Source organism: Miscanthus floridulus, chromosome 6 (genome assembly GCF_019320115.1).
Source record: "Miscanthus floridulus cultivar M001 chromosome 6, ASM1932011v1, whole genome shotgun sequence".
NCBI lineage: Eukaryota > Viridiplantae > Streptophyta > Magnoliopsida > Poales > Poaceae > Miscanthus > Miscanthus floridulus.
Genome location: NC_089585.1, coordinates 30,885,190 through 30,901,636, shown reverse-complemented (window position 1 = coordinate 30,901,636; position 16,447 = coordinate 30,885,190). Strand labels below are relative to the sequence as shown.

General features: G+C 47.7%; 2 protein-coding genes across 2 annotated transcripts; one reads left to right on the top strand and one right to left on the bottom strand.

Annotated features, from left to right (window-relative positions):
- The first annotated feature begins 5,734 nt into the window (after positions 1 to 5,734).
- On the top strand, positions 5,735 to 10,675 carry LOC136455887 (small COPII coat GTPase SAR1A-like). The gene is made up of 3 exons (XM_066455596.1): positions 5,735 to 6,040; positions 6,151 to 6,282; positions 10,057 to 10,675. Exons 1-3 carry the CDS (start codon positions 5,912 to 5,914, stop codon positions 10,375 to 10,377), a joined length of 582 nt encoding a protein of 193 aa, XP_066311693.1. The 5' UTR covers positions 5,735 to 5,911; the 3' UTR covers positions 10,378 to 10,675.
- Positions 10,676 to 12,388: 1,713 nt separating this feature from the next.
- LOC136458009 (phospholipase A1 PLIP3, chloroplastic-like) lies at positions 12,389 to 15,993 on the bottom strand. Its single transcript, XM_066458017.1, has 5 exons — positions 14,942 to 15,993; positions 13,951 to 14,457; positions 13,781 to 13,840; positions 13,251 to 13,667; positions 12,389 to 13,133 (listed from the first exon to the last, which is right to left on the bottom strand). Exons 1-5 carry the CDS (start codon positions 15,530 to 15,532, stop codon positions 12,573 to 12,575), a joined length of 2,136 nt encoding a protein of 711 aa, XP_066314114.1. The 5' UTR covers positions 15,533 to 15,993; the 3' UTR covers positions 12,389 to 12,572.
- Between the last annotated feature and the right edge of the window lie 454 nt (positions 15,994 to 16,447).

Sequence of the window (16,447 nt, the reverse complement as noted above, 5' to 3'; positions counted from 1 at the left end):
GGTCATCATTTCAATCGATTCCTTGCGTAAATGAGTTCTTTGTTGCATCCTAGAGATGGATTTGATAGTACATTGCACTGATTTGAGTAGAAAGTTGAATCAAGTTTAGGCCTCGTTCGCTTGGAGGAATTTTGGAGGGATCTGGAGGAATCTGGATGAATCTGGAAGAATTTGTGAGAGAAAAACAATGTTCTAGATGAAAAAAGAAGCGGATCAGGCTGGGTTTAAGGGCACGCAAATAGGGCCTTAGGCTTATCCATCAAAGCATGGAGGCTCCATGGTTCTATGTGGAGGCTTAGGGACCTAGAGGTCCCATGCTAGAGCGCGGAGGTTCTACGATTTGGATGGACTGAGAGCTTTGGTTTGATTCAAAATTCCACTCAAACCTCTTATGATGCTACTATTATGTTTGGCTATAGTTTCTTATACGTTTCTAAGCATTTTTCTTTAGATGGAAGGTGATCTAGGAAGGAGAAGGGAGAAAAGATCAAAAGGGAATCATGATCCAGTAGATCAAGAGATTAGAGGGATTGTTGTTTGAGAGTTGCAAAGTGGTAGTGAGAAGCAAGGACACAGCGGTGAGCAGCAACCCTATGGCAGAGGCTACCACAAGCCTCCATCTAGGAGAGGTGGAGGACAAGGCAGTGGCAGTGGTGCTAGTCATGGTGCTGGGCAGGGTGCCACTGGACAAGGAGAAGGACCCTCTGATGATGGAGGAAGAGAGGGGAAGACCATTCCTAATATTGGTGCTCTAGACACACACCCTTAGTTCCTGGAGTTTGATCAGTCTTAAATGGTTCAGCATCAGGGTGCCCCGATAAGGAGAGAGCCTGTCATCTATGACCATGCAGTTTAGAGACAGCACAACAACTATCACAATTTGGGAGTGTAGGTCAAGAGAGCTAGGGTAGAGAATCCCTATATGTGGCTGAATGACAGAGGGATAGACTACAGGTTTTGGTCTTTGTTTTAGTTTAACTTCTACAAGACTGTGATTCTTGCCAAGGAGAAGAAGATAGTGGAGATGAAGTACATTGACTGGGATCACATTGAGAGCATGAACACCCTAGATTCCAAGAGAGTGATAGATATAGTGATAGAGCATGGGCTGAAGGACATCATGGGTTTCCAATATGATTAAAACCAAGAGATCTTAGCTCAGTTTCACGCCACCTTCTTCCATGATGTAGCAAATGAGACCATTCATTGGATGACGGAAGGAGTTCACTACAAGGTAGACTTCACCACCTTTGCTCATCTTCTTGGCTTTGGGAGTGGAGATAGATATGCTGACACTATTTAGACAAAAAAATGTGATGAAGCCTAAGGACATTGTCTTTGCTTATGAGAGGAGAGACTTGGTAGATGGGAAGACAGTGGGGCTGAAATCTTTTTACTATGCCACGAACAACTTTTTTAGAGAGACAATCAATCCAAAAGGTGGTGACTCAATGTCTCTGAGAAAATATGCAAAGAACCTGCTAGCAAGGATGGCTCCCGGTAGTGATGCATTCTCTGTCAGTAGGTTCATTTGGGTTGAGTTGAGTGATTCTATGGATGATGCTAGAAATGACCTGCCCTATGCACTTATGTCATGTACATCATTAAGAGGGTGTCTGGCATTGAGTTCAAGAAGGATGTGGAGCACAGGCCTTACAAGTTGACTTAGTGGTAGCATACAGGCTAGGAGGCACTAGTTGGGGCTATAGGCACATCAGCTGCAGCAGGGGCTAGACCCACTCACAGAGAGTAGCAGCAGGCCTTCTTTCTCTCATCATAGGTCAAGGGGGAGCAAGCTCAAGGAGTTGCTCAAGAACATATTTTGCATGTGTCAGTATGCTGTGGATGCTGCCTATGAGGGAAGAAAGGACATAAATGACATGAAGAGGTAGCTAGGACTTGAGGTAAGAGAGATCCCTCCTCTGCTAGTGTTTCCAACCTATGAGGATACTAGTGAGGATGAGGGTGAGATGGACTATCCACATGATCAGGAGATGCTTGGTGAGAGGATGAACATCCTCAAGCAGGAGAGAGGATAGCCCAAGCCACAAAGGCACACAACTACTACACATAGGGTCGGCAGGGCTGTTGTGAGTGATAGTGACGAGGAGTCCGGTGAGAGGACTGTTTCGGGCAACAGGCAACAGACCGACCCGACATATGATGATGATAGTGACATTGGTAGTGACTGGAGCAGGGAGCAGTGAGATGACCGTGCCTTACCTCTCTTATTCTTTCCCTTTTTGGCATCTATTGACAAAGGGGAGATGCAAGATTGAGATGTTCTTTTGTCGTCATCGTTGTCTTTCGTCACGGTGGTAGTAGTAGTAGTGGACGTTGTGAGTTGTGAGAGTCGAGGTCATTTTCGAACTCTCTTTCTATCTTAGTGGTATGTAATATTACTTTGTATCGCCTTTGTGTGGTGATTGGTGGTCATGGACATGGATATGTGAACTTTTTGTGTAATGGAATGCTAGAATTGTGGTAGAACTTCTTTATATTCATATGTTACTAGCATATTAGATCTGTGTGGTGTCTGTTTTTATATATGTGATGCTTCTGTTGCTGTTGAAAAACTTCTGTGTGTGCAGAACGCGGAGGCTCCGAGCTCAGGCCTGGAGGCTCCGCGGTCTGTAGACCCAAAAAAAAAATTGTACTTAAACTGTCATATGCATCACGGATTATTTGTGACATAGATCTTTTGCACCCCACGATGGCATGAATACAATGTATCTTTCACACTTGCTCTTAATATATGCAAAGTATGTCTTGAAGGGATATTTTTGTAATTCCAAACAACTCTTGCATATATTAAGGGGGAGCCCTTGTATTCATGCTATCAAAAGCTCAATCTTTCAATTAAATGTAAGCTTTAATTGTGTTGTCAACATTTACCAAAAAGGGGAAGATTGTAAGTGCAATCAAGCTCTAAGTGGGTTTTGGTGATGTTGACCACATAATTAAAGGACTAATGGCTTTGACAAGTGTATGACAGCATATCTTTAGCCGTGGGTGCAAAGAAATAAAGGAGGAGACCACCAACTCAAAAGGATGGCTTGCAACGGCTCCAAGAGCTAGTTTAATTCATTTTATATTTTAAAATTGAATCATATGACAAGCCATACTATCAATGGGGATACTAATAGTGTGCTGGGTGGAACCAAGTGCTCAAAACTCCATCTACATCTAAAATAATCCCAGCCACAAAAAGCCAGCCGAGCTAAATTTTTATATGTTCTGACCTACGTAGAACCTCCACGTCCCGATGTGGAGGCTCCGGGGCCTGCCTGGCCCGACCATTTTGTGGGTGACGGTGGGGGTATTTATACTCACCCCTTCGCTCTCCAACGGTCATCTTCTTCCTTATTCACTCAGACTCGCAACAGAAGCTCTCTCTCTCTCTCTCTCTTTCTCAAAGCTCAGTGCTCCCAACTCCCTTGCTCAAATCTTTGTGATTCCTTAAGGGATTTGGCTCTAGAGAGTGTGAAAAAGCTCGATAAGATCATTCTCCTCTGTTCTTGTACACTTGGTGAAGCTCTAGCAGCTTGGTGTGTTCGTTACTCTTGGATCATGGCTCCTAGATGGCCAGCGATCGCTTGGTAGCTCCCAATCCGCTGTGGTTGAGCACCGGGACGTTTGTATTACCCTTTGTGACTTAGTGGAACCCTTCAATCTATTGCCTTGGTGATAGGTTAGAGAAGAGGAGCAAGTTGAAAGAGATTCCATAGCCTTTGTGGCTAACCTCAACGACGTGGACGTAGACAAGCCTTTGTGGCGAGTTGAACCATGGGATAAATCCTCGTGTCCTCTGTGATTGTTGTTGTTGTTGTTGTTGTTGCTATTATTTGTGATTTGAATTGATTTTTAGGGTTTACATCCGATCTATGAACCCCTCATCCTCTAGGTACAACCAACTATTTGGATAGCTCAACACACTTTCCAAAAAGGCTGGTATTACATTCGATCTGTTTTTCATTTGTTAAATTTCACAGTAGATTGTTTTCTTACACTGATCCCGAAGGTTCCACGCTTAGCCTTGGAACCTCCGCGCCCTGGAACCTCCACACTCAGGCCCGGATGTTTTGCGTTCTGATAGGTTTCATGAAGTTGATTAAATTTCAGAAAAAGATTTTTTCACCCCTCTAGGCCACTCGTCAAATCCTTTCAATCTTTGGCACAGACAAGCATCGAGAATGGAAGATGATGGTACTGTGGTCAGGGTCGACGCACGTGCAAGCATCGGTGCCGACGCTATGGGGATTGAAGAGTTCAAGCATCGGTGCCCAGTGTCAGGTATAATTTTTTTTTCAGCGTCGCTATGCTGTGGACAGTCCTACGTGGAACTGGCTAGGCGAGGGTGCATTGTTCTTGAGATTGTGTGGGGTCCATTAAGGTAGTGGGGATGATGAGAGTACCACGTCTGCTAAAGCATGAGTGTATGGAATGACGTATCCTTGGCATCAAAATGCACCATCAGTTGTTAGGGGAGGGGCGGACCCAGACCGAGGGAATGGTTCTAAAGCATTTTGGCATCGTGCCCTCAGAATGTATAATGAGGTGTGTATATGTGTTTGGGGTAAACAAGGAAAGAGTCACATAAGCTATAAATACCACCTCTACTCGCAACGAGATGGGCAGAGTACGGGTATCAAGTTTGTTAATGTGATCATAATGATATATTATTTCACGAGTATAAAATCCTAACTAGTAGTCCATGAATGCATTTCAATGAACAGTCATTTGCTCTACCAATAATTTACCTGAACCATTACTAGTAGGGATGACAAAAAGGTTATACCTGATAGGTATCGCCTACCCATACCTATACCAATCAAAAAAAAAAGTTTACCCATGAAGGTACCCATATCTATGTGTGGGTACAATTTTGTGTCCATACACATATCCATGCGGGTACCTACCCGAGAAAAATATAACACATGCGTTAAACTATGACTATGTGAGCAAATAATAGAATAATGCAACACGAAGAAAAAAATGATATATATGACACTGGATGTGCTAGCTGGACCACGATTTGAGGCATATTAGGTTGGGGAATGGCTTTGAATAATAGTTGCATATATACATACACATGTTCAAGCAGTGTAAAACCATACTCCGTACCTAAGAACCCAATGGAGTAAGGAATTTTGCCCATTAACATACATATGGATAACTAACAACCTGTTTGGTTTGCAGTAGGAAATGTCCATCAGACTATCTAAACCTATATCGAAGCCTATGGCGTCGTTTGGTTTGGCTTGCCAGTTTAGGTCGTCCGTCATCTACTTAACAATAATAGTAGGTCAATCTGTGGAACTAAAAAATCATCGGACCACCTCATGTCGCATGGACCCATGCCGGATGATGGTGGTTTGTCTAACCACACACGCTGTAAATTAACCCATCCCATACACTAATAATAGGGTAAAAACTTATCAAGTTTTGGATCACGAGCAGTGACGGAGGGTGAACAAGAACAAGTAGCGGCTAATTGCAAAAACTAATACTGTACTAACCATTGAAGCTTTTAGATGTGACTATTAACGCTCAGCCGTATAAAGGTTTTTTTGTTTTCAGAGAAAAATATTAGATGATTTTTTAGCATTTTTTTATTATTATACTCCGTATGTTCTCAGCCGTGGTTTTCTTAATCCTTAGCGTAAGGACCGCGTGGTCTGATCTGACGGTAGAGGAGTACAACTTGTACAAGGTGTTCTAGAACAAGTAGACGCCACCGAAGAATCTACTAGAATACAGCACGCAGGGCACAAGGAGAAGAAGAGGGGAAGAAATATTCTTCCCGTGGAAAGGCGGAGAGAGGGGAAGGGACAAAGGCAAGAGATAGGCGGCGGCGTCTGATCTGCTGCGTATTGCGAAGAGGAAGAGGGAGATCGCCGGAGTTGCAGAGATGTTCCTGGTGGACTGGTTCTACGGGGTGCTGGCGTCGCTTGGGCTGTGGCAGAAGGAGGCGAAGATCCTCTTCCTCGGCCTCGACAACGCCGGCAAGACCACCCTCCTCCACATGCTGAAGGACGAGGTCCACTCTACCTCCGACATCCGCCCCCTTTTTCCTTGCGAATTCCAGTCTTCTTATGTGCTTTCGACTTAACGGGGATTCCTGATCTGGTTCGGTTGGGTTCATCGCAGCGGCTCGTGCAGCACCAGCCGACGCAGTACCCGACGTCAGAAGAGCTGAGCATCGGCAGGATCAAGTTCAAGGCGTTCGACCTCGGGGGCCACCAGATCGCCCGCCGCGTCTGGAAGGACTACTACGCCAAGGTTGCCTCTTCTTCCCTCTGCTGCTCGCTTCTTTGCTTATTATTGTTAGAGGTCGTCCCGGTACAGTTTTTGTGTGATTTGGTGTTGGAATTTGGGTTGGGACGAAGACGGTAGGATTTAAATGGTACATGGTATCTCGGGTTAAACGACATCTGAATTTCTTTGCTTATATATATAAGTAGTACCTGGGGTTAGGCATGTTACATCTGAATAGCCAAATAGGTAAGGTCCTTTAGAACAAGGAGAAAATTTGTAGAAGGTTACAGCATACCCAAAGCTATGATCTTGTGAAGATAGCCTCCTCAAGCAACCAAGGATGACTGACCCACTGGGTCTTGATTTTGGCCACCTGATCATGATCATCCTATAGAGATATTACAACATCCCTGTTATGCTGTTAGTTGCTCTAACATTCATATTACCTGCCCATTTTACAATGGCCCGCAATAATTTTAGTGGGGCTGCCTAGTGGTCCCATTGATTCTTCACCATCAAACATTCAGTGAGGTTTGTAGGATGTGATCTCTGTATACAAGAAGATTACACAATCCACCTGTGTAAGTGGAACTAGTTGGTATTTCCTAGCAAGGGTGTTGCGTAACCAGAGCAGAACAAACTTTCGGACTTATGTCTAGTGCTTTCAATTTTTTATGCTATTTTTTATTTCGAGACAGAACACAGCTTCAACAAAAATATGGGAAATTTGTACATGAATCATTGTGCTTAGAGAGCATGATGAATTATGGCTAGTAAGACTATGAGGTGCCTGTTTGCTGTTTACAACTATTGTGCAGTTTTGCTCCTCCATCTTCGCTGGCAAGCATCAAACTCTTGTCAGCACCCTGCTCCAGCTGGAGCAGTGGAGACTGGAGACTTGCCATCGCTGAAGATGAGTAGGTAAAGTTGCCCGCCGGTGCTAAATAGGTTCAGGTCACAATTTTTGTCGTAAAGTCAGCAATGTTGGAAGTCTGAGTGCTATGAGTGCAAAGTTCTTCAGACACCCTGATCCTGTTGTCAATTTTTCTTAAAATAAAAGGCGAAGGCTTCAAAAAGAATGGTCAGATTTTGTAACCTGCACTGTTCTTGAATGAGACTTGCTGAAAACACTTGAGTTCACCTGTTTTCATATATTGAAATAAAGCCATCTGACCTGGAGTCGTTGCAGCATGACAGATGTCCTTTGTCTTTTATGTTCTTTATTATTTTGTCAAAATACGGTCCAAAATAAGATTGCAGAAACTATATTCCTGTATCACTTGTTTTGAAGAGATTTTCAAATGTATAGCTCACGCTTCTCATTTGACCAAGTTGCCAGTAATAAGACTGAAATGCCAACTTACAACTATTGGGCAATTCTGCTCCTCCATCTTTGCTGGCAAGCATCAAACCTCTGGTCAGCACCTTGCTAGATTTGTGGTTTAGTCTTGGGTCTAACTGTGGCAGAATATGGGAGGGTAAAACCACCCAATAGCAGTGAACAGGTTAATGCCAATTTTTTGTGGTAATTTGAGCTCTATAAGTGCAATTCTATCCAGAGACTGGTTCTTGGTCTACTTTTTCTAAAAGAAATTTTGGGATTCTAAGAGCAGCACTACTGTTTGTTTGATTTTGGATTGAAAGATCGTTGACGTGAGTTTGGTTCCAGAGTTCTAGTGCTGCATTTAGTCATTCGCCCTGAAGGAATGATAAAAATTGTGAGTTTCTTATTTGCAAGGCAGGTGGAGGTGTGGAGATTCACATGCCTGATACCCATGCCTGGTCCTGCGCGTGGAATATTTTAATCAGCTGCGTAGCTCATGCTCAACTCATCTTTGCAGTTGATTTTTGCCTCTTACACTTAGAATTTGACTGCTCCAACGTGCCCCGTTCAATTTATGTGAGTAGTTTGATTTCCGTATATACACTTGGGCAGGTGGAGGTGTGGAGATTCACATGTCTGATACCCATGCCTGGTCCTGCGCATGGAATATTTTAATCAGCTGCGTAGCTCATGCTCAACTCATCTTTGCAGTTGATTTTTGCCTCTTACACTTAGAATTTGACTGAAGGGCGGGCCTGGTGCAAGCGGTAGAGTCTTACCGCCTGTGACCGGAAGGTCCTGGGTTCGAGTCGTGGTCTCCTCGCATTACACAGGCGAGGGTAAGGCTTGCCACTGACACCCTTCCCCAGACCCCGCACAGAGCGGGAGCTCTCTGCACTGGGTACGTCCTACACTTAGAATTTGACTGCTCCAACGTGCCCCATTCAATTTATGCGAGTAGTTTGATTTCCGTATATACACTTGGGCAGCTCTAGCATTTCATGCTTTGTACCGGTCTTAAATGACTCTCTGAAAAATCCTGAGTTCATTTGTCAGTTTTTCGTATAACCCATTGGACCTAGAATGGGGGGACAAATGTCCTTTTCGATTCTTATATGTTCTTTATATTCATTGAAGCACGATTTGAAATTAAGAAATATGGAAAAATTGTTCAAGTATCACTGTGTTTGGAGAGCTTTCCAAATGAATGACTTAGGTTTCCCACTTGACCAAATTACCACTAATAATATTGTGGAATGTGTGCCTGCATATAAGTCCATGTGTGATAGTTGATATACATGATAACGTCACAGTTTTTGTGGTAATTTGGCAGTTTGGGAAGTCTGGTCCTATGGGTGCAAAGCTCTTCAGATACACTGGTTCTTGGTCAATTTTTGCTAAAAGAAACTAGAAAAGCTTTTTAATGAAAATCCTCGCCTTGATTGATGCTTTGTACTGTTCTTGGATGAGTCTTGCTGAAAACATCTGAGTTCGCCTGAGGTTCTCAAATTTAGAAACACCAGCTGACCTAGAAAGGTTGGAACATGACAGATGTCCTTTCCAATGCTTTTAGCAAAGCAGAGCCCAATATAAAAATATTTCCTGCAGCTCATTACCTGTGCAAAGGTGTAGTTTTGTTGGGGACTGACTGTGGCCGAGAAAGTAGGGGTAGAGTGCTAGTGGTAAACCGGTTATGGTCACTTTTTTTTTGTTATATATGGTGGCAATGTGGGAAGTCTTAAGTGCTTGGAGTGCAAAGCACTCACACACTGATCCATGGACCATGGTCTATGTGAGTTGGAAAACTGGAGGGATTTAGAGGAATCCTTGACTGGGCGTTGTGCTGTTCTAGAATGGTGGGAACAACAGAAATGATCTAGTTTGGTGACCAATTGTATTTCACTATTTGGCTACAAGGGAAGTGAATGCATGGAGGGAACATGTAAATTCGTCTGGAATTAATTTAAAACTTGAATTTGTATACTCATTATTCATGTAGTTGCATCAAATCTTCCCCAGCGGCATTAACAGCTGTGGATCTCTTCTGCTAGCTGAGAACTGATCACCATGCCTTGCATCTTGCTTTCCACCCCACTGCATTTCAAAAAATCTTACATGCTGCTGCTGCTGCTGCATGTTGTCAAACATATAGCCTTCTGTTCATCTTTTTGGGACCTTCATGTTTGAACCACATGGATTCAGTTTTTTGTGCAAACGTGTGGTCAGGAAAAAAAATGTTTGTTTTGCACTAGGCATGTAATACTTGGGCCTAAATTCAGTCACTGTTTGATGAATTCTATGGTCCACAGTTTTAACACTTAACTATAAATTGTAACTGAACTTGATGAGTTCTATGCTCCACAGTATGAACAATTAACTGTGAGTTGTAACTGAACCTGATGAGTTCTATGCTTCACAGTTTTAATGTTTTGGCATATGGTTTGGTTGCTGTTCTAATTTTTTGCCTGTTATAGGTTGATGCTGTTGTGTACTTGGTGGATGCTGTTGACAAGGAACGGTTTGCCGAGTCAAAGAAAGAACTTGATGCACTTCTTGCAGATGACTCCCTTGCAAACGTTCCTTTCCTCATACTGGGCAATAAGATTGACATCCCATACGCGGCTTCAGAGGAGGAGCTGCGGTACTACCTTGGCCTGAGCAACTTCACAACTGGGAAGGGCAACGTGAACCTGGCTGACTCCAATGTCCGGCCCCTGGAGATCTTCATGTGCAGCGTGGTGCGCAAGATGGGCTATGGTGAAGGCTTCAAATGGATGTCTCAGTACATCAAGTGAGGCGCCGTCGTCCTCTTTTGTCCATGGCACTGCTGGTTCGCAGGCAGTTGAAATCAAGTTATGGCACTATGGAGAACATGGCAGCTGCATGAAAAGGTTTATGGTAGCTAGTGAGTGATAGGCAAAGCTTGTAAGTTGGTGTTAATCCTAGATATGTGATGGGGTCTGCTTTCTCTTGTGATTGTTTCTGGGTGGTCTAAACGGTTCCAAAAAAAAAATGCGGCTGCTTCGAAGCAGCTAGAAGTATTTAAGCTTATGTAATCACGTTACATGAAGCAGTGCATTGTTCGTAGCAGCTTTTGGTGGACTTTTGTCGCTGATGGTGGACTTGCGGTTTTTAAAATTGTGCTGGTGGGCTGTGGTAATTTTTGCCCTGTTCGCTTGTTTGATAAGCTATGGCTGAAAGTATTGTTGGCTTATTTATTGTGAGAGAAAAATATTATTCATTCGCTGAAAAAGTACGGCTTATAAGCAAGGGAACATGGTGAAATGTCTCTGCAGATTCCAAACTTAGCATTTGCTGTGACTGAGGTAGTACGCATAAATGATATACTACAACATGCACATCAGTGTCTGAACGCTCATGACAACTTTAACAGGTAAGAGCACTTTTGGCACAGGAACAAAAAAATGGGTGGAAACTTGATATAAATAAATAAAATGACGTGGCATTGGATTTTTGGGCTGGAGTTCCTATCCGAAACTCTCCCTCTGTCGGAGACCCGGGAGAGAGCGACTCTTGCGGCCGTCGAACGGCCAGTGCAACCTCCTACCTGCTTCCTCTCGTCTCGTAGGCATCCGTTCCGAGCGAAAATGTCAAACGAAGCAAGCTAAGCAAAACAAGAATGGCAGGGCGGTCACAAGTCACGGCTCCGTTTCGGGTTTGAACTTTGAACCCTCGCAGTTGAGACGAGACGAGGCAGGGTACGAATCCCGTGCAGGTTTGGCTCGCCGACCGGCTCCCGCTGTACCTGGCTCACCTCCGGCGTCGGCGTCGCCTACCGCGCGTCGCTCTCTCGGCCGCGGCCCGGAAGATGGACCAGTAGGGCCACGGCGGGCTGAGGCGACGAGCGCCACGCAAAATCGAGCAGACACGTTGGAATTGGATGGGATCGGCTCGGCACGTTCGCGCGCCGTCGTATCCGACCCGCTCCCGCCGGGCGGACGCGGCCGCGGTCGGCAGGCACGAGCAGACCGCGCGCGCGCGGGGCGCAACGCGGACCCGTGCCTTGGCCTCTCTCGCGCGCGCCGGCCTGCATTGCCAGCGGGGCAAACCAGGAAAAGGATCGGCTCGTCCGCGTCCGGCGTCAGACGCGCTGGGTAGGTAAGGCAACTTCGGACTAGAGAAACAATACTAAAAATACGTATGAATCCATTTTACGTCCTAAAATCTAGAAGACAACCGAGAACCTGCATCTGTAAATTGGAATGGAAATTCACAAAAAAAAAAATGGAATGGAATGGCATGAACATGAAGCAGGCAAAACGTTCCTCGGCGGCCAACGGCTGTTCCTGGATACGTGCCATATTCCTTTAGCCGATAAGCCATAACTGAAAATATCGTAGATTGATTTATTATCGTTAGCTTAAAAAAATATGCTGGCCACAGCAATGGCGACCCCCTTCCTTCTCTGCCGGCATGTTTGCAGGTTTATACACGTGCTCTCCCTGCACGAATCTTCTGTTCCCATGTTTGGGTCTTGTTTAATTGGGTGAAATTTAGAAATTTGGCTACCATAGTATTTTCGTTTTTATTTGGCAATTACTATTCAATCATGGACTAATTAACCTCAAAACGTTCGTTTCGCGATTTTCAACTAAACTGTGCAATTACTTTTTTTCATCTACATTTAATGCTCCATGCACGTATCGCAAAATTCGATGGGATGTTTACTGTAGCACTTTTTTGAAAAACTTTTTAAAACTAAACGAGGCCTTGATTTACACATCATTAATTCTTTTTGGACGGAAGCGCACGTGTTGCCGATGACTATTCCTCTGTCTGAAGTCGGAACGAAAGAATTCAAGTTTCTATTTTTCCTAAGTTCATCTTACATGCGACGCAGCTGCGCTTGGCGCCTTTGCTTTGCAGGCGTGTGTGTATTTTTGGTACAAAAGAATCGTGTGTGTCGGCGGCGTACGAACGAACGGATCGAACCGAACCGAACCCATCTGAACCGACGTGAGCCTATCTATCACCTGAATCTAATAACGGCCAGGAGCGCGCCGAGAGCGAGCAGCTCCGCGGGCAGCAGCACCACCAGCAGCAGGTGCGCGCGCCTGGCCGCCTCGCTAACGGCGTCCACGAGGCCCCCGGCCCCGCCCCCACGCCGCCCCGAGGAGCCGGACGACGACACGCCGTGGACGCCGAACGGCCACCACAGGAGCAGGCGCCACCGCCACCGGCCCCGCTCGGCCTCCTCCCGCGCGCGCCGGGCCTCCTTGCGAACCACGGCGCGCACGGACCGGAGGTACGAGTTCACGTCGTGGTCGCGGTACACGGAGCCCCGGGGACCGTACGCGGCGCCGTCCTTGAGGATCTCCAGCGGGTGCGGCGAGTTGAAGAAGGCCGATAGCGCGGGCCGGAGCTGCTGCGACAGGGAGCCGTCGCCGGACGCTGACACCGACGCCGATGCCCCGTCGACGCCGGCCAGGTGGTAGATGCCGCTGTCCGGCGGGAGCAGGTGGTGGTGCGGGGACAGCCGCTCGTCCGGCTGCAGGATCAGCACCTCCCCCATCGGCGCGTACAGGAGTTTCTGCATTGCAATGGATTGGATTCACGATGTCAGGAGGAGATCGCTGGCGTCGTGTACACCTGCAAGCCATTCTTGTTGAAGGACAAGGACCTCGACCTCCAGACCACCAAGACCTACCTGGTTTGTGAGGCACGGGTGGCTGCGGAAATTCCCGTTGGCAACCTTCAGGATGTTGGCGACATGGTCAGGGTAGTGGCAGGAGAACACCCGGGGCACGATGTCCCGGTGCATCGTGATCGACTGCACGTGGCTCCGCGGCAACCCGAGCCGGCGGAGCAGGTGGTCGCCGCCGCACATGATGCACGGCGCGCCGAACGTTATCACGGGCAGCAGCGACGACACAGGCGCCTCCCCTCGCATCAGCAGCATCAGGTTGACAAGCAGAGCCAGGCTCCCGCCGAGGGAGTGCCCGGTGAACCGCAGCCGTGCGGATTTGCCGCAGCTCTTCAAGTGGGCTTTCACGTAGGGTAGCATCTGGTGATACATCCCCTTGGCAGCTTCGTATATGCCCCTGTGAACGAGCACATCGAGTTCCTGCAGCGCCGCAGCAGAAATGTACAGTGGTTACATAAACATCTACCTGCTCGTATATACTACCAACTCCTGAAACTGATTTTTTTTAGCAACAGCTAGTAGTGTCATCAAACCTCAAATTTGACAGGTTCAAATAAAAGGTTGGCCTGCCAAGAAGCAATTGATTCTGAGCCCTGCAGGTCACAAAAGCAAACCACAATGGCACAAAATTGGATTAAGAAGTACAAAGAATTGAAACTATATATTGGATCACCATGAGAATTTGGGCATATACAAGCAATACCTGAACCACAAAGTATCTTGTGCTGTTTTGATCATCATCACAGACGAACCACTCACAAGGGCAAGATCTTGAAGAATTCAGATCATCTGCAACGGCTTGCCGTGTCTCTTCCTTCGCCGCAACCATGGAGGTTACCGAATTTGTTGTGGCCACAAATGAGGCTTCGTCCAAGCTCAACCCGTCACTGCTCTCGCCACTCACGAACGCCATGATGGTTGGATCATCCTTGGCATCATTCCCGGGACCAAATGGCATAATGCCCATGGCCCGGGAATGCAAATAAGAGGCAGCCGAAGACACTACATGGTATGCACCAAAGGCGTTAATCCCAAGGCCATTTCTTTCCCCCTGGCTCGCTGGCACCACACTGTCCACAGCTTCAGGTGCTTGATCCCCAGATTCATCTTTCTTAGTGCTATGCTCCTGCTTCTGATCAGGGCTAGTTCCGGCCTTGTCTTGCATTGACGATGTCACAAACAGCAAATTGTATCTCCGGAGACATTTTGGCTGAAATGCGAGGCATGAAAGCAAAGGATTCCTAACTTAGGCAGTGGAAAAGGATATTTGCAACTGCAATTCAGTTACATTAGATCAGTATAAGAAACAGAGATGACGATACATCCATCCATAAGCCGGAAAAACAGTTAGCTAGGTGCTTAACCAATTAGCAAAGACAAGCAGAACTCAAGGATGGACTTGGACTAATCCAAAAATATCTTTTGGAAAATCACACTGGAAAAGAAAAGTATACAGTAAAATCCAAAATAGACCAAATTTAGCTTGAACGTTCCTAGAAAATACCACCACCCGGCACCTGCATTGACGCTGAAAATATACGGCATGAACAAGAGCACGGCACCTGGCTGGCACAATCAAATGCTCATGAGCATTCACCGAAAGCAATTTCGGCCAAATTCAGCGAGGACGAACTGCAATTGACGCGTGAGAGAGAGGGTAGCAGTACTAGCCATGACGATGGTGGTGGTGGTACCTGAATTCTGGGGATCATGTAGGCGATGTTGCAGAGGTAGGACATCATGGAGTACTCCTTAGCCTCCAGGAGCGACGCCTTCCGCAGGAGCCGCGAGAAAGACGCGCGGTCGAACACCTCGCGGTCGTCGTACCCCACGGCGCAGCCTTCGTCGTTTTCCCCGCCGCCGCAGGAGGCGCACTCCTCGACGCCACCTGCGGCAGCCGCAGCCGCTGCCTTCGGTTCCTCCTCCGGTTCCTGGCCGCCGCCGGAGGCCTCCGCGTCCGCCGCCTCCACCCACCGCGGTTGCACCCGCAGCATCTGCAGCACCCAGTTGCCGCCCTGCCTCCGCTCGTTCCCCTCCTCCTTCCGCTCCTCATCATCGGGCGGAGGACTCCTCGGCTCCGCGCCGCGGACGGAGGCGCCAGCCGGGGGCGGCGGCCTGTCTCCCCCGCCACGCAGCCACATGCGCAGCAGCGGCGCGTGCAGCGCCGCGCGCCGCGGCTGGTGCAGAGGAGGCTGCCGCTGGCGCTGCGCCGACATGGCCGCCGCCGCCGGGGGCGGCACCGAGGCCGGCGGCGCGGCGCCGCGCACGAACCTCAGCACGTCCATGGCGCCGGGCGGCGGCGGCGGCCCTGGGCAGGCGCCTCCGAAACGTGGCTTCCTCTCGTGCGCACGAGGGCGGTTAAGCCGCGTGGATTGAGAGGCGGCTGATTAATAATAGCGCGGTTAAGTTTAGGAATCCCTGCCGACTGGGACTTGGTGAGAGGCGGCTGGTGGCGTGGTCTGCGGGGCTCGCCGGCCGGCTCGCTGCCTGGCTGGTTAATCTTCTTCTAGTTCTAGCTCACCTGAGTAGAGCTTAGCTTCTGCTCGACGATGGTGAGTGGCTGCCGTGATTGTAAAAGGACAGGCGGGAGGGGAGGGGAGGGGAGAGGGAGGACGGGCAGCGGAGGAGAGCTCCTCCTATATACCTGGAGACGTGGAGAAGGAGAAGGACGGCAGGAGGGTGGAGGTAGGCGATGACTGGGGATCGTTTGTGGGAGGTGAGAGAGCGGTGAAGAAAAATCTTTTGGTTGCTTGTTCGAACGGATCCTTTTGACATTTGGAGAAAATTGGTTCAATACCACCTAAAGAACTTCACTTTCCTAAAATACCATTAAAAGACAGCGCCGTTATCTCTATTTAGCATTCGTCACGGTGGCACAGCAACATCGTGAAATCCACCTCCAAACGCCCGATAGAAACAAACGTTGGGTCCTACTCCTGGTCCTCCTTGGTTCAATGTGGAGCGCCAGAGCACCAGCTCATTCTCCTTCTCGCTGCCAATGGTGCTCAAGCAGAATTCCAAAGTTGTCGCAGAGTCGCACGAGGTGGTCGTCGAGGAGCGCGGCAAGTTGGTTACAAGTGAGACATGGTGCAGCGAGTGCGGAGTGGCAGCGACAGCGACAACCTTGCCGGCCGACATGGGTAAGGACGGACCTCCGGAGGAGGCGACCAAGGCCAAGAATTTGGCGCCAGCGCTGTAGT

Excerpts from the sequence above, each read along its gene's own strand:
- LOC136455887 (XM_066455596.1), top strand. The coding sequence starts at position 5,912 with ATGTTCCTGGTGGACTGGTTCTACGGGGTGCTGGCGTCGCTTGGGCTG. Across the intron at positions 6,041-6,150 it reads TCCACATGCTGAAGGACGAG|CGGCTCGTGCAGCACCAGCC; the intron begins GTCCACTCTACC and ends GGTTCATCGCAG. Across the intron at positions 6,283-10,056 it reads GGAAGGACTACTACGCCAAG|GTTGATGCTGTTGTGTACTT; the intron begins GTTGCCTCTTCT and ends TGCCTGTTATAG.
- LOC136458009 (XM_066458017.1), bottom strand. The coding sequence starts at position 15,532 with ATGGACGTGCTGAGGTTCGTGCGCGGCGCCGCGCCGCCGGCCTCGGTG. Across the intron at positions 14,458-14,941 it reads ACATGATCCCCAGAATTCAG|CCAAAATGTCTCCGGAGATA; the intron begins GTACCACCACCA and ends CTCGCATTTCAG. Across the intron at positions 13,668-13,780 it reads TTGAACCTGTCAAATTTGAG|GAACTCGATGTGCTCGTTCA; the intron begins GTTTGATGACAC and ends GCGGCGCTGCAG.